This window comes from Lacerta agilis, chromosome 13 (genome assembly GCF_009819535.1).
Source record: "Lacerta agilis isolate rLacAgi1 chromosome 13, rLacAgi1.pri, whole genome shotgun sequence".
Lineage (NCBI taxonomy): Eukaryota > Metazoa > Chordata > Lepidosauria > Squamata > Lacertidae > Lacerta > Lacerta agilis.
Window position 1 is genome coordinate 51,147,401 of NC_046324.1, and position 22,992 is coordinate 51,170,392.

Here is a 22,992-nt window from a genome sequence, read left to right on the forward strand (position 1 = left end):
CAAGGATGCCTCAGGAGTAAGACCCTCCTCTCAAGGAGACCTCCAGGAAGGGGGGGGAATCAGCTGGGGTGTGGCTCCATCAATTCCCACTCAAAATTCCCCCAAAAGAGCGGCTGGAGCGATGCCTAGGCTCTGGGCACTGCCTGCTCCCTGCCTCTGCCAAGCTTGACCCTGGACTTGCCTCTCCCCCCCCCCCTGCCTGCTTAGACTCTTGACTTCTGGCATGACTTCTGGCAAGTCCCCTGGTGGCTCAGGTGCCCCGAGAACAGTCAGCAAAGAGCACAGAACTAACAAGACTCCCAGGAAGTGAGCACGGACCCCTTGCTGCCTGCCACCAACCACCCGCCAACTCCAGCAAATGCTTCCAGGGGCCCAGATGCCCGCTGACTTCAGCTGCAGCCCCACTCGGACCTACTCAGGAGCAAGCAGCGAGGAACGCACAAGTCCCGGGACATGTTTTGCGTGAGAGCAATCCCACTATCCGGTTCTCCCCAGGCTCTGCAGAGAAGAGGCAAATCCAGAGACTCTCACACCTGCGCTCTGGCGTCCAAGGCCGAATGCCATGGAATAAAAGCCCGACTTGCACACGCTTCCCTAGAAAGTGGCTGCAGGACAAGAGGGGGCTTTTCAGAGAAGAGGAGGAGAGGATGGCGATGCTTAAGGAGCTGCAGGGCCCTCTCGGGGTGGGGGTGGGGGAGAGAGATAAGAATTAAATATTTACAGCTTGACTAAACGACAATTAAAGGGAGTGGGGGACAGAAGAGAGAAGATAAATATTTTAAGGATGCGATCACAGGAGCAGCGAGGGGAGGGAAGAGCTGCCGAAGGCGAGGCGAAGGAGATGGAGCTAGGAGAGAACCTGGGGAGGAGGGAGGAAGCCTCTCCTCTTGGCTCCAGAGGCCAGAGTGTGCCCACATTGCAAAGGCTAAGTAAGGGGCAGAGCCTGCATGCCTAGAAAACGTAAGCACATAAGCAGAGCCTTCTGGACCAGGCCCATCTAGTCCAGCATCCTGTTCTCACTGTGACCAACCAGGTGCCCCAAGCAGGATTTGAGTGCAAGAGATCTTCCTCCCTTCCTGTGGCTTCCAGAAACTGGCATTTCCATGATGGAACTGCCTTTCACTGGATTTGAAACTGACCCAGCAATGGAGGAACTGCACTCTGCACCTGCCCCAGAGGCACGATCCGTCTACTCTTGCTTTGTCCTGCTTCTAGAGCTCTCTCAAGAGACTGCCATGGCTGGAGTGGGCAAACTCAGTGCTGCGCTCGGCTACTGGGCAGTGCATCTCCCTGGGCTGCAAAGAGTTCCCCCTTCCTTTGGAGAAGGACCATCACTCCGTGGTAGAACAGCCCGCTTTGTATGCATGAGATCCCAGGTCCAATCTCTGGTGTTTCCCAGTAAGGCTGAGAAAGATCTCACCCTGGAGGGTCAACCTTCTGGCTGGGGCTGATGGGAGTTGTACTCCAAAACATCTGGAAGGCTGGTGCGGACAATGAGTGAGGTAGACCAGTGGTCTGGCTCAGTATAAAGAAGCCTCCCATGGCCACGTCAGGACTTCCTCTAACTTGAGCTTCACCTCCAGGCTCTTCATGCAGCATGTAAACTGTGGAACTCCCTCCCACAGGAGGCAGTGATGGTCACCAACTTGTTGTTGTTTAGTTGTGTCCGACTCTTCGTGACCCCATGGACCAGAGCACGCCCGGCACTCCTGTCTTCCACTGCCTCCCGCAGTTTGGTCGGACTCATGTTGGTAGCTTCGAAAACACTGTCCAACCATCTCGTCCTCTGTCGTCCCCTTCTCCTTCTGCCCTCAATTTTTCCCAACATCAGGGTCTTTTCCAGGGAGTCTTCTCTTCTCATGAGGTGGCCAAAGTACTGGAGCCTCAACTTCAGGATCTGTCCTTCTAGTGAGCACTCAGGGCTGATTTCCTTCGGAATGGATAGGTCTGATCTTCTTGCAGTCCATGGGACTCTCAAGAGTCTCCTCCAGCACCAGAATTGAAAAGCATCAATTCTTCGGCGATCAGCCTTCTTGATGGTCCAGCTCTCACTTCCACACATCCCTACTGGGAAAACCATCGCTTTAACTATACGGATCTTTGTCGACAAGGTAATGTCTCCGCTTTTTGAGATGCTGTCTCAAAAACTCCATGGACAATAACAACAGGTCACCAACTTAGATGGTTTTAAAAGAGGACTGGACCAATTCATGGAGGAGAAGGGGGCTATGGATGGCTACTGGCCATGATGACTATGCTCTGTCTCCACAACTGAAGGCAGGAATGCCACAGGAGGGGAGAGTGGCTCTTGCGCTCGGATCCTGCTTGCAGGTTTCCCACGGGCATCTGGTTGGCCACAGGGAGAGCAGGCTGCTGGACTAAAGATGGGCCATTGGCCTGATCCAGCAAGCCCTTCTTATGGGCTCTGAGCACCTCCAATTCTTGGTTAGACCGTCTACGCCAGAGGTCAGCAACCTTTTTCAGCAGGGGACCATGTGGGGGGCCAGACTATATTTTGGAAAAGAAAAAAAATGAACAGATTCCTATGCCCCCAGAGATGCATTTTAAATAAAAGGACACATTCTACTCTTGTAAAAACAGGCTGATCACCGGACTGTCCACGGGCCGGATTGAGAAGGCAATTGGACTGCATCTGGCCCCCGGGCCTTAGGTTGCCTACCCCTGGTCTAGGCTCTTGGCTCTCCTTTGGCAGCTTCCCATATCTCAACTCTGACAGAGACCGGGAAGCAGCAGGAGTTTGCCCATCCTAGAGTTCATCAGTGACAGGGATGGGCCTGGAAACCAGAAGGTCTTGCTTCTTCTGCCGAGGCAAGAGCAGACAGCTTTCCACCTTGGGTTCTCGGATGCCATGGCAAAAATACCATATTTTTCGCTCCATAGCGTGCACCGGACCATAGGGTGCACCTCGTTTTTAGAGGAGGAAACAAGAAAAAAAAAATTCTGGTTTTCCTCCTCTAAAAGCCCTGTTTTGTTTTGTTTTTGTTTTTTTGAGGATCAGCTCAAATTTGTGCAGCTTTTTTTACAAAGGGAAAAGCCCTGTTTTTTGAGGACCAGCTCAAAGTTTTACAGCTTTTTTGCAAAGGGAAAAGCCCTGTTTTTTTGAGGATCAGCTCAGATTTGTTCAGCTTTTTTGCAAAGGGGGAAAAGCAAAGAGGAAAAGCCCTGTTTTATGGGGTTCAACTCACATTTCTACAGCTTCTTAAGGAAAGGGAGCCATTTCCACAGTTTCCAGACAGATAATCTAATCAGCTAGTCACATGTCGCGGGGGAAACAAACAACCTCCCTCTGCAGCACATTCAACAATGGAGGGTGGGGCTGAAAGGGAGCCGAGGACTCTTATCTCTCTCCCGATCTCTTGCTGATCAGCTGCTGAGCGGGGTCCTTTCAACACCCCCTTTTCTCTTTGTGAAATAAAAAGCATGATCCTCTTTTGGCCCCTGGGCAATTCGGCTCCAGGATCCACCATTTGCTCCATAAGACGCACAGATATTTCCACTTACTTTTTAGGAGGAAAAAAGTGCATCTTATGGAGCGAAAAATACGGTAATCTCTCTCTCTCTCCAGTGTGCATGCAGGGGAACTGCAGAATGAGCTTGCCAAGCATGCTGGGACTCAGACCAGGGCAGCCCCAAAGATGGCGCTGGGCACATGCGGGGCAGCTGTGTCAGGGGAAAGCGAAAAGACCCGAAGGCAATTCCACTCTGCTCTTACCCAGCACCTCCCTCGGCCTTTCCTGAGCAAGGAAAGCCACATGGCTGTGCAGTCGGAAGGGCCCTGCGGCTTGCCCAAGGCATCCAACCCGAGGGCAAGGCAGAATAATTGCTCAGAGAGGAAGGGTCAGGCCAGTCCCGGGAGAGCAGGAGGCGAGCCAAGCACAAGCAGGGAGAACCTGGCTCCACGGCAGAGCACCTGGTTTTGCAGCCAGGAGTTTCCAGGTCCGGCGTCCGGCATCTCCAGTTTGGCAGGCGGTGAGAAAGGTTCTTCTCTGCCTGAAGCCCAGGAAAGCCTCTACCGGTCAGAGTGGGCAATATGTGGGCTAGGCAGAGAAATAGGCTGACCTGGTGTAAACCACAAGGAGGTGGATTAGCATCCTGTCCTCACAGAAGCCTGTAGGGAACAAGGGTTTCACTCTCCCCTCCGCAGTTTCCAGCAACTGGTCTTCAGAAGCATTGCTGCCTCTAAATATGGAGACAGAGCGCGTCCATCCTGGCTGATAGCCACCGATAGGTCTCTCCTCCATGAAGTTGTCTAATTCTCTTCAAGGCCATCCGAGTTGGTGGTTGTCACTGCCTCCTGTGGGAGTGAGTTCCACAGGACAAGGGACCAATCACAACAGAGCAAAGCAAGGAGCCCTTCAGTCTCCTGGGAGTGTACTAAGACCAACTTCCTTTAGTGATCTGTTTATGCTGGCTGACATTTCCTCAAATCTGTACAAAACAGGCCCCAAGACAGCCCAAAGTCTCTCCCTCTCTCTCTTACACACACCAGTTGTGTGTTGCCAGGCCAGCAAATGCAAGGAATGATGGCAGGCAGCAATAGGGAAGTGATGTGCAAACCACAAAAGCCTGGAGGGTATGCCTTGTGAGTGTAGTACGTTCCTGGAGCAAGCACACTGGGTCTGGCTTTGCGAGATTTCAGCCCTTGTTTATCTGAATCATGGGGCTGGGCTGCAACCCTCTGGGGTTGGGCTCAGATTCTCTTGCTTCCGTCACGCCAAGGAACACTCGTTTACCCTCTGGTTAAAATCCCAGTGCAAGTTGTGGAATCTGATTTCCAGTGAGGTTAATGAGGTTCTTCGCTCTCTTGGTTTAAATATGTGAAAGATTGGCCTCAATCCACCAGCTGAGGATAAATATCCCTGAAAACAGGACTGAAGGAAACCTTTCGCACCATGGGGCAGGAATGCGAAGGAAATTCAAGGCATGGAGAAAGTTTTTCTTCCTCTCTCATAAGGGAAGGCCAAGATGTTTGGGGCTTGGAGAGAGGGTGGCAGAGGAGGGATCTGACAGAGGTGCAGGAGAATAATGCATGGAGATAAATACATTCCCTCCCTCCCTCCCTTAGGAACAGGAAGCTGCCTGGGACAGAGTCACCATTTGCATCAGTCTTGTCTAAACTGTCTGGCAGCGGTTCTCCAGGATTTCAGGCAAATTCTCCAGGACTGCAGATCATCCTACAGGTTGCCTCCCCTCTCTGCTGAGGGTCTGTGGTCATGGATAGGGACTTCGTTTTAGGTGGGGCTTTTTCGGCCGGGAGAAGCAGGAATGTGTTTTGCTCCTGACGGCTTCACTTGTGCATGATAATTCAGACTGTGTCATACTGCGCTTTTAATATTTCATGATGGAAACCGCCTTGAGAGAGCGTGCTCTTAAAGGCAGCCTATAAATCTTTCCCAGACAAATAACAACAAAAACAAATAAAAACAAATATTTTCCTCTGCTCCAACAGGGGCTCTGATGACATCCTTCTGACACCCCACTCTTCCCAATTCCCTATCCTTTCTCCAAGCCCCACAGCTCCCCCCCTTCCTAGACCTTCCTGCTTGTCCACATCCAGTCCCAACCAGCCAGCCAGGCCCCCCGCCCCACCTTCAGGTCTCCTGCCATTTACAACAGAAAACCTCGTCGTCCGCGCCGGCTGCCACCCTTTCTGCTGATGCTGAATGAAGCGCAAGTCTCGATAATGAGATCGGGTTGTTAAATCGAACCGGGCACGCCATTTGGACTGCTGATTCCGCTTGCCCTCTCAGCGCTCAGAGCTCCTGCCTTCCCTTCTCTGCAGAATGTGCACGTATGACTTGCCGCGAGTCGACACTCACACAGCCAGCGTTCGGCATGTCAGAGCCAACCTCCCCCCCCCCCCGGCTTCTCCTGCATCAGCTGCTTCTTACAAGGCATGCCTGCTGCAGTTGCTAATTGTTCCTGGGTGTAACTAGCTTGCACACTCTCTTTCTCCCACATACACCCTGTCCTTGAAAAGACAAGCCTCTGCAGAGCTTACGCTGAATAAAACAGGTATTTGGGGGGGGGGGTCCAAAAGGACACTTGCTGCAACACAAACGTTTCTTTTAGCGCCGCCCTCCACCTCCCAGCAGCTTCGGCAGGGGGGGCGGGGAGAGGGCCGCCTCTGCAAACACTTGTGCTCAACGCACCGTGCAGAAGCGCCGTTATCGCAAGTCATTGGGATTCTTTGCTTGGCGTGACTTCTGCAGTGGAGAACGAGCGAAGACAGGGGCTGCTGCTGCTGCTGCTGCTGGTGAAAAATACTTACCCTGCAGCATTAGCGGGTTGGGGTGGCGGGTGGAGAGGCGTTACGGAGCTTTTAACACGAAGCCACAGCTCCATCTAGGGGGAAATTAACGGAGAGCCCCTCAAGCATCCAGGAGGAAGGTGGGCAGGGCAACGCTACGCTCTCAGGCTCGCTTCGTGGCTGCGTCTGTGAGGTTGCGCTCCAGGAGGCTCCCTGAAGAGCCAGGGCCTCTGTCCAAGGAGGTAAAAGCGTTTACCCAAGAGAGAGGGACCCAAGGCGCAGCAGACTCTCACTGAACCATTCTGCACCTGGCTATCGGCCACTTGCGACCAAGTGAAGATGCCCGGGCTCCCGGAAGGCTCCTGGGGTCTCCCCCACCTGGAGATGCATCCCTGGGGATCCCTGGATCTTGCCTGTTTTCACACTCTAGCAACACATCCTGTGGGATTCCATCCGCTCTATTTTATCTGCACGATCAGAACGAAATTCAGGAACCAGCAAGTTGTATTGAAAAATGCTCCTTTCGAGCCGTCTGGCCCCCAAATGGCAACCAGGCATTCCATTTTGGCCACTGTAACCCTGGTTTAAGTAAGGAGGCTTTGGCACCTAGCTTATATATCTGAGTTTCTAACACTGCTCACAACGGGATGCGGAAGCAAGGCCAGGAAACAGTCCAGGGTCTGTATCACGGGGAGTTCAGCAAGGAGAAGGAGCCAGAGACCGGTGGCGTTTCCAGCAACTAAAAGGATCAAGAGCCCTCTATGCCACACCCTAACCCCAGCTGCTGGTAGGAAAGGAGTTCCAGGGATGGCTTACTCGGGAGTAGATCCCTTACGCACAAGCAGCGCAAGGACTCTGGGTCTCTGGACATGCGCCATGCCTTTGCTCTTTGGCTTGGGCCCTCTTGGAGCCAGCAGGGTTATTGGGGAGCTGGTGTAAGACTCCACTTTCTCCTCTGACAGCTCCAAGGGTCTTCAGAAGGTCTCATGCCAGACTGAGGACCCCTCAAAGAGAACCCTCATGTCAGGGAACCATCAGTTCCCAGTGGGGCGGTGCAGGGGCTGTGGAAATACAGAGAGCCCCAGCACCGCGGGGACAGCAGCAACACCTCCAGTGGGGAAAACAGGACGTCCTCTAGCAGGGAGGAGAGGCAGGAAGCTAGTCAGGCGAGGAGGGGGCTTGAGTGTGGTACACAGCCCCAGCGCCCACCTAGCCAGGCAGGCAGAGAGGAAGGCACGACGCTTCCGGTGCCCCAGTTGCGTAGAGGGGTGAAACGCAAAGAGGGGAGGAGGAGGTTTGGGGTGCCAAAGTTCTTTTGCTGGGGGCACTCCCGAAGAGCACCACTTCCGGAATCTGGGACTGACTAAGCAGATCATGGACTTTGGAGCTCTGCACTGTACATATTTGCACTATTAAATTTGTAAATAGAAGGAACGGAGTGCTGCCTCGTTACTCACGAGAAACCACCACCCAAACCTTACACCTCAGCACAGGTTCCGGAAGACAACCACCTGCATCTCAAGGTCCTTGAGGACCTGTGGGGTCTCTCTTCCGAGGACTCAGTCAGGGCACCAAGTCAGTGCGAGGCAGGACCACTGCAGGAGTCCGACCAGCTCAGACCATAAGGCCTTCCTCGTCCAGTATCCTGATTCCCACATCATGCACTACAGAAAACTGACACACACAACAACCAACAAATGAAATTAATTCCTAAAACAACTACCTAGAGCAGCACTGACATAACAAAGACTCAGCTGAACGCCTTCCTTGTTCTATCCAACTGCCTAACAGCACAGTGCCAAGGCCTGGCAGATCTCACCAGGAAGGGCAATGCCCAAGGTGGAGGCCACTGCAGAAAAGACCCCGCCCCTGGGAGCTGCCAGTTGTGTCTCATGCAAGGCTTCAGGTGCTGATCAGAGTACAGAAGGAGGAACCTTTGGAAGGGGGCAAGCGAGCCGTTTCCCTCTCTTTAGGGCCTTGCCCCCTGAATATTTCTGACACTTCTGCAAACCTGAGGGTTCCCCGAAGGCTGCAGATACCTGCTTCTTGCGAATAAGAGGTGCCATTTTGGAAACACAAGCAAGGGAGAATTGGTGTTGTAATTAGTACTGGTGAGGAGGAGGAGGATGTCTGCAAAGCCTCAGAAGACCAAACGCACACAAGGGCAGCTGGCATCACCATCACACCCTGTCCGTGAGCTCCCTAGGGCAGGGCTTTCCAAACTGTGCGTCACGACACGTTAGTGTGTCGGCTGCAGTGTGTCGCACGAATGCCCCCCGTGCTCCCCAGGCTGGAAAGGCATTCATTTAACCTTCGGATTGCTAGTAAAACTGAATTACTGTGCCGCGAAATGATCCATGTCTAAAAAGTGTGACACCAACATTGGAAGTTTTGAAAGCTCAGAGAGATCTGGGTGGCTGCATTTGGGAGACAGAATACAGGGCAAGGTAGATTGGTTTGATCTAGCAGGGCTCTCTCTCCCTCTTTAATAAGAGAATGGCATAAAGTGAAGGGGAATAAAGTAAGGCTGAAAGGGGAATCGTTGTATTGTTTGTATTGGTGCTGTAAATAATTTTTTTTAAAGAAAAGAAGTCTGCATGAAATGGAAGAAAACAGCTAAAATCTGGTTGCTGGGCAGTATAAGCCAGCACAGGAAAAAGGATATTAAATTTTAGATCAGCTCTGCTATGAGCTTTAGGACAGGCAAAGAACGATAAGACTGCAGAAAGAATTTCTGGTTCTTAGAGGGAGAGAGAAAAAATCCCCATAGATGAATTCAATTAAGACACAGGAGAGGGTTCTGTTGAAAAGAAACCCCTGACATCATGGGGAGTTTAACAGCCCACGTCTTGGCTGTCTTCCCAAAAGCCGCAATGCCAAAAGCAGCATGGTGACGAAGGCAGTAGCTCTGCAGAGAAAAGTCTCCTCTGAAGCTGATTTAAGACACCCCACAGTTCTTTCTGGGTGTAATAGAAAAGTTCCAAAGTTGTGCAGCACTTTTCCTAACGGTTCAAAGCACTGTGAATTCAAGGCTGAAGCTATTCTTCAATGGAAGGGATGGGGAATCTGTGGCCCTCCAGGTGTTACCAAGACTACATATGAGGTTAGGCGATTCCAGGTGTTGTTGGAGCATCACTGGGGATGACTGGCAATGCCGGGGGGAGCTGGAGTACGTCAACATCTGGAGCCGCACCTCAACCTACAACAACTCTGCATGTTAATTTGGCAAGGTAAGGTTAGGGTTAGGGTTACAGCAGTCACGAAATTAGAAGACGCCTGCTTCTTGGGAGAAAAGCAATGGCAAACCTAGACAGCATCTGAAAAAGCAAAGACATCACCTTGCCAACAAAGGTTTGTATAGTTAAAGCCGTGGTTTTCCCAGTAGTGATGTATGGAAGTGAGAGCTGGACCTTAAAGAAAGCTGATCGTCGAAGAATTGATGCTTTTGAATTATGGTGCTGGAGGAGACTCTTGAGAGTCCCATGGACTGAAAGAAGATCAAACCTATCCATTCTTAAAGAAATCAGCCCTGAGTGCTCACTGGAAGGACAGATCCTGAAGCTGAAGCTCCAAGAAGAGAAGACTCCTTGGAAAAGACCCTGATGTTGGGAAAGATGGAGGGCACAAGGAGAAGGGGACAACAGAGGACGAGATGGTGGGACAATGTTCTCAAAGCGACCAACATAAGTCTGACAAAACTGCGGGAGGCAGTGGAAGACAGGAGTGCCTGGCATGCTCTGGTCCATGGGGTCACGAAGAGGCGGGCACGACTAAACGACTAAACAACAACAAAGGCTGAAAAACTGGCCAAGAGCGGCCACGGGAGACACTTGCTGAGCAGCTACATCATCATCTGCTTTTCGTGTTACAAGATGCCTTGTGGGTTTGGAAAGGCCAAAAGACAAGACACCAACTACAGGAATGATCTCACAACCCCAATATTGCCGCCACTGTGGAGCTGAGCCTCTCACCCTCCGGCCACTGACAGAATTCACGGCAGAGGAAAGGCCTTCCTGGTCCCCAGCTCCGGCTGCCATCTTCGACACACTTACCCGGGAGTAAGTCCTACTGAACTCAACAGGGCTTACTTCAAAGCAGTTGGGTATGGGGGGGTCAGTCTACTAGCTATGCTACAGGAGTTACTGCAGTCCCAAAAATTGCAGCCTACAATGACAGCTTGCTAGGGCGGCAACTTTTCAACAGTGAATCTGTAAATAGATTAAAATGCCACCTTCAGTTACCTGGGAAAGTTTTTAAATAAAACCAAGCACTTGCAAAAACAGAAGGCGAGTGTGATCTTGGAAGAGAATGGGGAATGCACCCCCCCCCCCCGTGCAACATGCCCGTATCATCCAAGCCTGTTCTGATCTAAGAAGCAACAGCACAATCCTCTGTGTGTGTCTACTGAGAAGCGGGTCCCACAAAATTTGACCACGTGGCCTTCATGGCCTGCTTCCCCCTATAAAAATACTGTGGGTTTTATATGCAAAACTCTGCAAATGCTTTTAATCAATAAATGAAGTTCACTCAACTAAGATGTCTTTTAAATCAAGCCATAGCCCTATTTCCTCTGTCAAGGCTGCAAACTTCACCTTCTTCTCATAGCAGACGCCGTTTCTCTTCCGCCACTGGGATGAGCAGGGATCAAATCCAAAGTGTTGCAGTTTGTACTGGGGAACTATTATGGTTTCCTTATAAAACTTTAAATTGTAAAGAGGGGGGTGGGGAGCGAGCAAAAAAGCACACACAAGGTGACTAGCATACATGTAAACGCACTCAGAACTCAGCTATTGAACGATCAAGAATACAGATCAGGAAACTGGGCAGATCTACAAGATGGCAACTCTCCATGACGTAGGAAGCCCAGCACTGTTATGATCTTCTGCGGTGGTAGCTGAGCCTTAAGCTGATGCTATACACCTAGGCATGTGTCAGGGAACTGTCCCCGGCTCAGCGCAGGGTGGTGGAAGGGCTCTCGGGATGCTAGAGAGAGCCCTGGCCCCACCTGACCAGCAGCACCTCCTCTCCCCGCAGAGGAAGCAGCGACGTCTCCAGTGGGGAGGGGCAGGCAGCTCAGGGGCTTGAGAGCAGAGGCTCTGGGGATGTTGGAGAGACCCTGCACTCCCCTCGCTCAGCGGGCGAGGAGGGAAACACGCCATTTCGGTCACCCCAAGTGCGCAGAGGGGTGAAACACAAGGAGGGGAGGCGGAGATTTGGGATACCGAAACTCTTATGTTGGGGTCCCAGCCGGAAGGGGCCACTCCCGTATTCATGATACAGACATGAACTTGTAGCTCTGCACTGTAAATAGTATGCACAAGAAACCTACTAAAAGACTGGTCGGAGTCTTGCCTGGTTACTCGTGAGCAACTACCGGTACTCCACGGACCTTACAGCCCATTTTCAAATTTCCCTCTTTGCCATCAGGGCTGGAAAGTTGTCACTTCAAGGAAAAACCAAGTAAAATTCAGACATTTCCAGCTATAATGATGCACATGTATAGCTATACTGGAAAACAACACAGAAAAATGCTTGAGTTATTCTCCTAACCACTTAGCCGAGACATCGGCCTGCCCCAAGTCAGAGCCCATTCCACAACTCCCAGGAGCCCCAGCCAGGATGGGCATAGGTGCTGGCTGGGGCCGATCTGGAGGGAGGCAGCTTGGGAGAGGCAGCAATAGATGGTCAACCAGCAGCCGGAGGGCGGAAGCAGGCCCACAACACTGCTCTGCTCACCCTCCCGCAAACCTGCGGGAGGTTCTCTGTTGCCCTGCCAAGCTTTGAAGACCGGGGAGCGTTTGATGGTGTGTCACAGCGCATAACTCTTGTCCCCTTTTGAGAGCAGCTCAGGCCAAGGCAATGAGGATGCACCTACGCCGTCACTCAGTGCACTTCCAGCCTCACATGTCTTCACTCTGCATTCTGAGCCATGATGCCAAGGAGGCAAGGAGGCAGAACCTGGAGCTCCTTGTTTTAGCCTCAAAAGCATAGGACTGCCCACAGTAACGGTACGGTCTGAACACATCACCTGCCTGAACTCACCTCTTTATCAAGGACTGCTGCAAGGCTTTGCAAACTGTGAGAGACTCCCCAGTAAACATGTGGCACATGATGACCTCGAGGCAAGCGGTCATGAAGGCCATCACGGCGTCCGGCTGCAGAGATCCGCTCCGGGAGACGATGCAGAGGCGCTGGAGGGACGAGCAGTGGCTCAGGGCCTGGAAGAACTGGGCGTTGGCATTGAAGTAGGGCTGCTCGAGCCTGCGAAGGCAAAACAAGGGTCAACCAAACAACACTTGTGAGGGGGGCGCCTACATCTGAAGGCAGCCCTGTTTAGGGAAAGCTTTTATAGTCTGACGTTTTACTGTGCTTTTAATATTCTGTTGGGAGCCACCCAGACCCAGAGTGGCTGCGGAATATATTATTATTATTATTATTATTATTATTATTATTATTATTATTATTCCAGGAGGGGAAGGGTTTGCAAAGCCAGAGGGGAAGAGGAAAGAACACCCCTGCTTTTAGCAGAGTGGAGCTCAGCACAGAGCTTTGGGAAGGCAGAATCCATTTGTATTTGTATTTTCCTATGAAGGAACTAGCTGGAGAATTAACTAATCGGCGGGTTTTAAAGAAGACAATTCCCCCCCAGTTAAGAGGTTGGGTGTTTTGTACACTGGGCTGCATTTGCTCCTGCCTCACTCCTCTCCCTTTTGTGACTCTTGGACAGGTGAAACCTGTGGCAACGCCCTAACTTCTGAGCTTTTATCTATTTACAGGGCAAGCTGAGATGAGGCTGCTCAATGGTCTCATCATTGCCATAGTTTGTAAACTGCTGTTTTCCCAGTTGCCTGGAGTGAGTGGGGTCAGCTCCAGGAATCCAAAGGAGGAACACTATTGAAAATGTTCTGCTGGAAGGGGTGTGTGTGTGTGTGTGTGTGTGTGTGTGTCTTTTTCCTCCACCCTCCCCTCAGGACATCTCTCTGCCACAGGGATAAGAGTTCACTTATTTGATACTCAGCATCGTGTCTCAGGTGTCAAACACTGGAATTTCCGTTTTCTCCACTGAGATCCAAAGAAAGGAAACCCGCTTTGAGGTTTTCTACAAACAAGTGGCAAACAAGTTTTAGGAAATAAATAAAACGGAAGCAAAGGAAAGACTCCCTGTGTGATAAGTACCATGGAAATGTGGGGGGGGGGTGAATAAACTGTTTTTGCTGTTGCTCTGTGATCAAAACAACATGTGAGCAAGCAAAGGAAAGCTCAGCTGGTTAGAACATGGTGCTGGTAACAGCAAGGTGACAGATTCAATCCCTATGTGGGACAGCTGCAAATTCCTGCACCTCAGGGGGTCAGACTAGAAGATCCTCAGGGTCCCTTCCAACTCTACAATTCTAGGACATTAAGTTACAGTACTCACAACAGTAAGTGGTCAGAAAATATTTTTGCAGTGCACCATCCAGTCCACCAGGTGACACTGTTGCTGTATTATTATCATCAGAATATACTTTTTTTTTTTGGTTTTTAAGCCCTGACAATATCACTGTTTAAATGTTCAGTTAGAAAAGGGTTGAGAATCAGAGTGAATCACAGACAGACACCACCCCCAGGGAGTCGCTTCAAAACTATCCTCTTTTGTATCAAAATATATTTTTTCTGTTTAGAACGCTGAGTCCATTGACTCTCTGGTGTATTAATCAGCGAAGGCCAACCATTATCAATGGGCCTGGGAGTTAAAGGCATGTTCATTCAGTTTTCTTTTGAGGCTATTTCAGGTTTAGTGTTTCAGTAGGTTGTGGGGAAAAGCGGGGGGGGGGGAATAAAACAAGGAATGGTCTTTGCTACAAACAATGCAGGGGTGCTTTGATCATTTAACTGCTCCCCGTGTCTCCGGAAGGCACCCACTGTGCAATTTTGGTGACAAGCAAACTCACCAGCATTTAAATCCATTGGTCAACCAACTACAAATTCATCAATGAGCTGACAGCCTTTTATGTTAACTGTAAATTGAACAGCGCACGTCCACTGCTTCCTTCTCTAGCCTTCCCCCTTGACATTGCAAACACACGAAGCTGCTTTCTACTTATACCAAGTGAGCCTGTTGGTCTCTTCACTCCTCCAGATGTTCAGGGGCTGCATCTCCCATTGCAATCTCCAACAAGTAGCCGTGTTGACTTGGGCAACAACATCTAAAGGGCCACTACGTCCTTCACCCATGATCTAGCGCATGCCAGTCTACCCCAAACCAATGACTCTGCCTGGCCGTGGTTTCCTAGGGTGCCAGGCAAAGGTCATCCCCAGGACTAATGACCAAGAGCCTTTAAAGTGAATGTACCAGGGGTGTAACGTGCAGCTTCTACCCGAGTCCAGTGCTCGAAATTCCCCAGGTGCCAGGCACATTTTGCAACTGGCGCGGGTCCAATTGCGACCACACGGAGACCTCCAGCTTTCTTAAGCAGGTAAGCAGAAGAGCTTATTTGTTGCCTTTGAAGCCCACCTTTATCACCAGGTAGTACATAGTTAACCCCACTCATCAGTTAATCCTTATGACGACCCTGTGAGGTAGGCTAAAAGGCTGTGACTGACTTCAAGGTCACCCAGTGACCTTCCTGACTGAGTTGGGATTTGAACCCTGATCTCCCAGGTCCTAGTCCAACACTCATCACCCCTACATCACGCTGGCTTCCTAGAATACTTCTGCTGTAAAAAGTAAGCAGGTAAATACACACATTTGGCTTTATTGCTGTTAAATAAATCATGACACGGTGTAATATGCCATGTGTTGTTGTTCATCTGAGGTTGTATTTACCAAATTTTAAGACCTGCTAAGGAACAGAGGATTGTTATTACGCCTGATATGTAAAACCACAGAATTCAAAGGCTTTCTTTTTCCCATGACTGTGTATCTGAGTTTCTAACGCTGCCTGAGTCGTAAGCCCTCTGCCTCTTTAGGAGTTCCAGCTAGCTAAAAACCAAAATGACCCAGCACACAGCCTCATTTGCCCGGAAGAAATGAAACCCTAGCTGCCACAGATCTCTCCCTGCTGCAACGGCATGGGAAAGCAACGGTGCTGGGCTAATTCAGGAGCTGGCCCACCTCTGCTTCACCTGAGGCCCTCACCTGAGATCTCTCAAACACCTGCAGTGCTTCAGCGTGTCCACGAGGGCTGGCATGTACATCACCTTGCCCATCATGCCCAGATTGGCCAGAGAAAGAGTCCGCAGGTGCTGGCACTGGGCCCCAATGTTAACGAGGCCAGAGCCTGTGAGGATATTGGGCAGCTGGGCCAGTGTGAGGCTCTGCAGGAAGGCCAGCTGGCCAATGGCGGCCACTTCGGCATCTCCCACATGCTGGGCCCGGCTGCAAGGAGGCAGCGAGTTCCGAATGGCCGGCTCGTTCCGCGGCATGGCGGAGGAGAAGCTGGACCCAATCAGCTCCAGCTGCTCCAGAAACGGAAGGCTTTCTAGCAGGGTCCAAAACACGGAGGGCTGGGGTGGTCTGGAATTCCCCTGCTCCAAGCAGTTCCGTGGATACGTCTGGACCCCGATCCGGACTTTCTTCCCAAAACTCGGGGAGGTGGCGTTTGTCGCCGGCTGCACGGACGGCTTGTCGGCGGGCGCTGGGCTCACGTCGGCGATGGAGCAGACGGGCAAGGCCAGCGAGAGGAGGCACTTCAGGTGAGCAAGCAGCTGGCACAGGTGCCTGCCCAAGCCTTCGGAGCTGTGGTGGTGGGCGCACGACAAGTTCAGGTGCCTCAGGTGGCAGCAGGAGGCGACGAGGGTCTCGGCGATGCTGCTGTCAATGTCGTCTTCCGCTTTCCGCAGCGTGGAGTCGGGGGACAGGCAGTGGACGCAGCCGCTCAGGTTCAGTCCAACTAAGCTGCGGAGGTCTTTGCCGCCGTTGAGGACCCTCTGGACCAGCTGGCTGCCTGACAAGCTGCAGCGGCTGAAGCTGAAGTAGACAGGGTTGCTGAACTTCAAGTGCTGGAGAAGGCTGGAGCCGTTCATCCAAGACCCGGGCAGCTGCAAGGCATCCAACGTCACGTTCCGGGCCATGGAGTCCAAGAGGTTTTTCACAGCACAGCTCTGGGGGAAGCCGCCGGGAGCAGAAATGAGGAAGGCGTGGAGTTTCTCGGGCGTGCGGTCGCTCAGCACCGCCAAGTACAGCCTGACCACCTCCTGGTTGACCGGCCCGGGCGCCAGCCTAGCGTAGAAGACCCGAAGGTTCTGGTAGTGAGGCACGTTGCTCTCGCCCACCATCAGCTGGCCGGAGATAATCAAGCCCTCCCGCGACCGGTCCAGGATCTCAAAGTACAGGAGCAGCTTCTCGAGGCTGGTGCAGCAAGGAACCACCCCGTAGGAGGGCGTGTACAAGGTCTGCTTGAGCTCCAGCACGCGACTCAGCGTGGCTTTGCATTCGCTGCTCAAGTGGGAGGCGTCAAAGCCCGGGTTCACGTCGATGGCCAGGGAGCGCAGGTGCTGCAGGGCAGAGAGCATCTTGGAGAGGCGGAGGGAGGTGAGGTTGCAGCCGGACAGGTTCAGCTTCACCAGGTTCCTGCAGCGGGTCACCTGGTCGATGGTGGAGCCGGGCAGCCAATAGCAGCCGCTCATGTTCAGCTCCTGAATCTCCTTGCCAATCTCCCGCATCAGGTGCTTCACCTTGTCCTTGTCCACCTGCGCGGCGCAACAGGCAGAAACAAAAGCACATGTTAGCCATCCGTAAAAAGGAGCACCACTTTCGATGTGAAGGGAGAGACACTCCAGAGACGTCTTCCTTTACAGGGCTCTCTTTGAAAGCAGCTGGGGGGGGGGAGGAGCTTCCAGTGTTTTCAGCATGGAAGGCCAGATCACCCTGCGCTGTGTTTGGAGAGCTAGGCTGCCCTTCAGACTGAAGAAACAGCCAGAGGGAAAGAAAGGTTGGGAGAGAGACGGATGGGGAAGTTAAGGGCAGCCCTGAAAAGTGTCAGACTGAGCCTGATCTCTCACTCTCTCTGCTAGAGAGAGCCATATAGCAAATATACCCTACCCTGTTTGAGGCCAGGATAAAGACAGGTAAAAGCATTTTCTTACACTAAATCCTGGAAGCGCCTTCTCCATGGTGCCTTTTCACTTAAAGTACTAATCTCCTTTCTCCACCCTGATGTACACTAGGGACTGAATCCCTTAACTAAAACCCAGTATCCCTGAGAACAAGTATCCCTCCCAGCTGCATCCACATCCCGTGATTCCCTTAAGGCTCTTCCTCACCTGATAGTCCTTATGCAGAGTCACAGAGTGGGTAAGGCTTTTGTCGAGACTAAGAACAGAAAGCTTCCGGCAGACTCTTCGGACATTCAGGACAAGGTCTGAGACCGGGGTGTACCTCAGGATGTGCAAAAGGATCTCATCCGAGAACTCCATTAAGTTCATAGCGTTGCTCTCCTCTCCACTCTCGTCGCTCGTCACTTCCTGAAGAGAGAGAGAGAGAAAGCAAAAAAGCTCAGGACACAGAAATGAGATTCCTTTGGGGGCCGTTGGGGAAGAGAATGTGTCTGAAGGGGAGCATATGGAATGATGGGTTTTCCAGTGAAGAAACCTGCAAGCCAGTCAACAAAGAAAGAGGGGGGGGGTTGGAGAGAGAAGAAGAGTAAAGAACATAATCGAGAAAGGAGCAATACAGGAAGCAACTTGTAAATGCTGGAAACTTGTTCACACATGCATGTTTACCACCTGATTACAATGTGTGAACGTTATCTTTTAAGCTTTCTCTGCTGCAATATTTGGTGACTTGTGGTTGAGTGGATAAATATGAATGAAAGGTTGTCAAGTTAACATCTTGTGCATGTGGATGGAACACAATTCCCAAGGAAGTGAAGATCACAGGCCTCAAAATGCCAAATGGCACATAGGCATGCTTGAACCAGGCCTGAATTAGGGCCCTTGGGTATTGTGTCCTCCAGTTCCTCCTGGGTGCAAAACCACACCTGACTCAAGGCACTTAAAAACTGGCCCGTGATAGAATGGTGGGCTACGAGCCAAAAGTGGTGAGGGTCTGCTGTGTGGAGGGTGACTGTGGATAGAAGGAAAGGCTGCATAGAAAGGAGATGGATGGGGACCAGAGGCTGGGGGAGGGGGGGAGGCTAGGAATTGAAGTAGAGGGGAGTGAGGGAGGAAGTTGGGGCAAGACCACAGCTGCGGATGAAGAGGAAGTATAATGAAATGTAAGTGGTAAGGGGAGGAGAGGTGGGAATTGGTCAACTACCGCAATGGGGGGCATCTGCTGGCATTTGAGCAGGGGGTGATGGATGGGTGTGTGCAGGCCGCACCTCTAGTTCCAAGATCTCAAGTTACAGTGCTGGGAGAGACGGAGGGGGGGGGGGGAAAGAGGGGTCACAGCTCAGATGGTGGTGCAGCTGCTCTGCGTAGAAGAGGTCCCATTCTGAATAACCATTAGAATTGCCTCAGGAAGCAGAGCTGCAGAAGCCTCAGCCTTGGAACAGGGGTAGGGGCACATTTGTGGGGAGACCCCCCCCCCGCAGATGTTGCTGAATTGCATCTCTCCCACCCCTCCCATGCGCAGCTGGGGCTGATGGGAGTCCCAATAACATCTGGATGGAGGGTCACAGATCACCCACTAGCTGCCCATCAGAGCAAAACAGAGGCGCCTACTCAGGCCCAGCTGCCCCCAACTTTCGATACCCAGCAATTCTCTCGGGGGGGGGAGGGGTTATGAACCGTATGGCACCTGCCGCCCTGCACTTTGAGATTACCTCCATCCTACCTGCTCTCACTTTAATTCATGGAAATGCTAATAGAGGGGAGGGGGTGTTGTAATATCTATTATGAAAGTGATACAAAGCAGAGCCGAGAGCCAGCAGTTAAGAGCAGGCACCTGGGGGGGGGGGGATGTCAGACCAGCCTGACACCAAATCGGACGCCGGGGAGAGCTGCAAACGGGCTAATAAAGGTCAAGCATCCGCATATGGAAGCTTCCCCTTTGGGAACCTGCGATGTTTTCTGCATTTTGATGAAACAGATGAAACACATAAATAAATGCAGCCTCTCCGAATTGGGGAGGGGGGGTAGGAAGCGCCGAGGAGCCGAACCCTCCCCTTCCCACCCTGCCAAGCAGCAGGCAGCACTGACTGGGCCGCTCCCCCCCCCTGACACGCGACAGGGCCGATTCAGACGTTCGCCCCCGGGAGGAGGCGCTGGGAGCGGTTGCCATGGACACGCGGGGAGGGAGAGCCGGGGTTGCCAAGGACACCAAGGCCTGGCTGATGCTGCCGCGCCTCGTCCCTCGGGGTTACCTCTCCCGGAGAGGCCATGGTCGCCGGGCCTCGGCCTCCGAAAGCGCCTCCGCTTCTGCCCCGGCCGCTGGCCCTTCCCCACGCGCAGTCTCCCAGCCGGCGGAGAGGAGGACGGAGCAGCTTCCGGCGCGCTCCTGACCTCACTTCCGCTCCCCGCCCGCCTCAGAGGCTCCATTTGGGGAGAGGCGGAAGAAGGCTGAGGCGCCATCTTGAGAAGGTCTGCCCCCCCTCAGAGCCGTCTCTTCTCCAGCTTCTCTGCCTCCGACCGGCGCTGGCGCGGGAATAGAGTTCCTGCCTCTGTGCTCCTCGTTATGTCTCCGTCTCTCTCTCTCTCTCTGCCTGCCTCTCTTTCCGTGTGAGTGTGTGTACCATCGTGTCCCGGACGCCATCTTGAGAGTGGCATTGGCCGCCAAAAAAAAAGCCGGCACTCAGATTTCTTGTTTTTAGGCTCCTATCCAAAACATGCCTGTTTTTATTTGCATAGTGACTGAGGGCATACTCGTCCCACCTTCCTCCCGAGGCGGCGTCCATAGCTCTCCCTCTTCCCCTGTTTGTCCTCACAACAACCCTGCGAGGTCGGCCGGTGCCGAGGGGAAGGGCCGCCGCTCGGGGGCAGAGCGGCTGCGTTGCCCGCAGAAGGTCCCTAAAAACCGCAGAGAGGCGCTGCTGCCAGTCAGTGCGGGCAATACGGAGCTACATGGACTGATTGGTCTGATTTGGTATAAAGCTACTTCCTAACTGTAGAGTTGGGAGGGACCCCACGGGGTCATCCAGCCCAACCCTCTGCAATACGGGAATTGCAGCAGATTGACAGCAGAGTGGACTCCCTCTCCTTCCTGGGAGGTTTTTAAGCAGAGCTTGGAGGGCCATCTGTCCTCCCTGGATGCTTTAGCCGAGATTCCTGCATTGCAGGGGGTTGGACTAGATGACCCTCGAGAGCCGTTTCAGCTCTACGATTCTAGGAATCCCCTGGCAGATGGCCACCCGTCCTCTGCTTAAAAACCTCCAAGGAAAGAGAGAGCCTTTGCCGGTCTACCTGAGAGACGGGGACTGGCAAATGGCTTTAAAAGTAGGACTAGGCAGACTCATTGCGAAGGCTGTAAGTCACAACGGCTGTTTGCTACCTCCGGATGAGAGACTGTCGGCCTCCAAACGCCATCTGCTGTGGGGGCAGCAGCAAGAGTGCAATTGGGCTTGTGGGCTGTCCTTGGCCGCTGCACTGCACACCCTTCACCTGTTCCAGCAGGGCTCTTAAATTCCTTGCAGCAAATGTGGATTATTAAGAACAGCGGAGGCTGAAATCCCAGCTCCGCTCAGAATTCAGCAGGGTTTACTTCTGAGCAGACATGCCATGGGCTGCACTAAGTGCCTCTTGCAGAGGGATGGGAGCTGTAGTGTGGCGGCCAAATGCATCTCTCCCCCAGGCTTATAGGATCATAGAGTTGGAAGGGACCCTCCGGATCATTCTAGTCCAAACCCCTGCAATGCAGGAATAGGCAGCTCTCCCGTACAGGAATCGAACCTGCAACTTTGGAGTTATCGGCACCATGCTCTAATCAACTGAGCTGTCTGTATTCAGAGGGATATCACCTTTGACAGTGGACCCAGGGCATAGGTATCATAGCCCTCTCCTCCATGATTTTGTCTAAACCTCTTAAGGCCATCCAGGTTGATCAAGGGCCTTAGGAGGAACGGTTGAGTTGGACGTGTTTAGCCTGGAGAAAAGGAGACTCAGGGGAGCTACGATAGCCATCTTCAAATATCTCAAGGGCTGTCACATGGAAGAGGGAGCAATCTTGGCTTCTCCTGCTCTGGAGGCGAGGGCCTGAGTTACAAGAAAGGAGATTCTGACTAAACATCAGGAAGACTCCCTTGGGAGGTGGTGGCCTCTCCTTCTTTGGAGGTTTTTAAGCAGATGCTTGGCAGTCATCTGTCATGGGTGCTGGAGTTGAAATTCCTGCATTGCATGGTTGAACTAGAGCAGTGTTTTTCAACCACTGTTCCGTGGCACACTAGTGTGCCGCGAGATGTTGCCTGGTGTGCCGTGGGAAAAATTGAAAAATTACTTTATATATAGTCAATATAGGCACAGAGTTAAATTTTTTAACATTTTCTAATGGTGGTGTGCCTCGTGATTTTTTTCATGAAACAAGTGTGCCTTTGCCCAAAAAAGGTTGAAAAACACTGAACTAGAGGACCCTGGGAGTCCCTTGCAGCTCTACGATTCTCAGTTGGTGGCCATCCCTGCCTCCTGAGGGAGGGAGTTCCAAAGTTTTAACTCTGCCCTGAGTAGGAAATGACTTTCTTTTCTCTGCCCTGAACCTTCCAATATTCATCTTCTTTGGGTGCCCATCGGTTCTAGCGCTACAAGGGAGAAAAACTCTTCTCCGCTCGCTTTAAAGAACCATCTGTACTGTAAATCCTTTTTGCAGAACTGCTAGTGAGAAAGACACCGCCATTTCCTCGGTTCAGCTCATTCAGGTAAATGTTACTGGAAGTTTTCAGGAGAGCAAGATCAGCCCTGCTGGAACAAAGGTCCGTCTCCTCCTCCTCCTCCAGCACCCAATCCCTCGCAGGAGCCAGCCCCCTGCCTCTGCGAAAGAAACCCATCATCAGGGACCTTGCCCAGAGACCCACTGCTTCTGATCCTGGAGATCTCTAGAGCTCCATCCTCACTCGTAACCATCAACAGACCTCCTAAAATATAAAATAAAAATAAAAACAGACCTCCTCTCCTCCATGAACCCACAGATCCCTTTTAAATAGCAACAGACACCAGCTATTCAAAATACCTGGCCTGAAAACAGCCCCATGTGTCTAAGGAAGTAGGGACAGGATTCCGGTAAAAGGTACACGGAAGGTGGGAAAGCTCCCTTCGGGACACCCAGAAAGGAATCAGTGGCTGTCCATTCTTAACTCATTCCTTCACCTCCCGTTAGCAGCATTGCACGTGGATTCCAAGCATTGCAGAGGCCCATATTGCCAGGCTGCCACTGGTTGCTAAGCTTCCCTAAGGTTGCCCAGCTGCATCTCAAAATGACCATTGGCAGTTGACGTCACTCAAGGAGGGCCTATCTTTAAGGGAAATTTAAAAGGTAACATCTGAAGGAACCAGCAAATGCTCCTTTTGACCACACTGGATAGGGTTGCAGACCCCCGTTCCTGTTGCAAGGCCAACTTGGGCAAGCAGGTGGAAAGGAGAGAAATCTCTATGCCAGGGGATTAATTAAGTTTGCAACTAAATCGTTTCTGCATAAGGAGACAGTAGTATTAAGTTGCAAAAGTCTAGAACTGACCCAAGCTCTTATTTTCACCAGTTTCAACTCAGCACAGTATCAGGGGTTGCAGGCTGCCACCAGAGAGCTGAATGGCTTTTTATAATTAGTAAAAGGGACCCCTGACCATTAGGTCCAGTCGTGGAAGACTCTGGGGTTG

At 52.0% G+C, this 22,992-nt stretch overlaps 1 protein-coding gene across 1 annotated transcript in view; it reads right to left on the reverse strand.

The window, feature by feature from the left end:
• Positions 1 to 17,728, reverse strand: part of FBXL18 (F-box and leucine rich repeat protein 18) — a 29,781-nt gene extending 12,053 nt beyond the window's left edge. The window contains exons 1-3 of the mRNA XM_033167088.1: positions 17,516 to 17,728; positions 15,390 to 16,942; positions 12,314 to 12,532 (exon numbers count right to left, since the gene is read on the reverse strand). Coding sequence (XP_033022979.1) covers positions 12,314 to 12,532; positions 15,390 to 16,942; positions 17,516 to 17,677 — 1,934 coding nt within the window. The 5' untranslated portion in view covers positions 17,678 to 17,728. The remainder of the gene's footprint in view (positions 1 to 12,313; positions 12,533 to 15,389; positions 16,943 to 17,515) is intronic.
• Between the last annotated feature and the right edge of the window lie 5,264 nt (positions 17,729 to 22,992).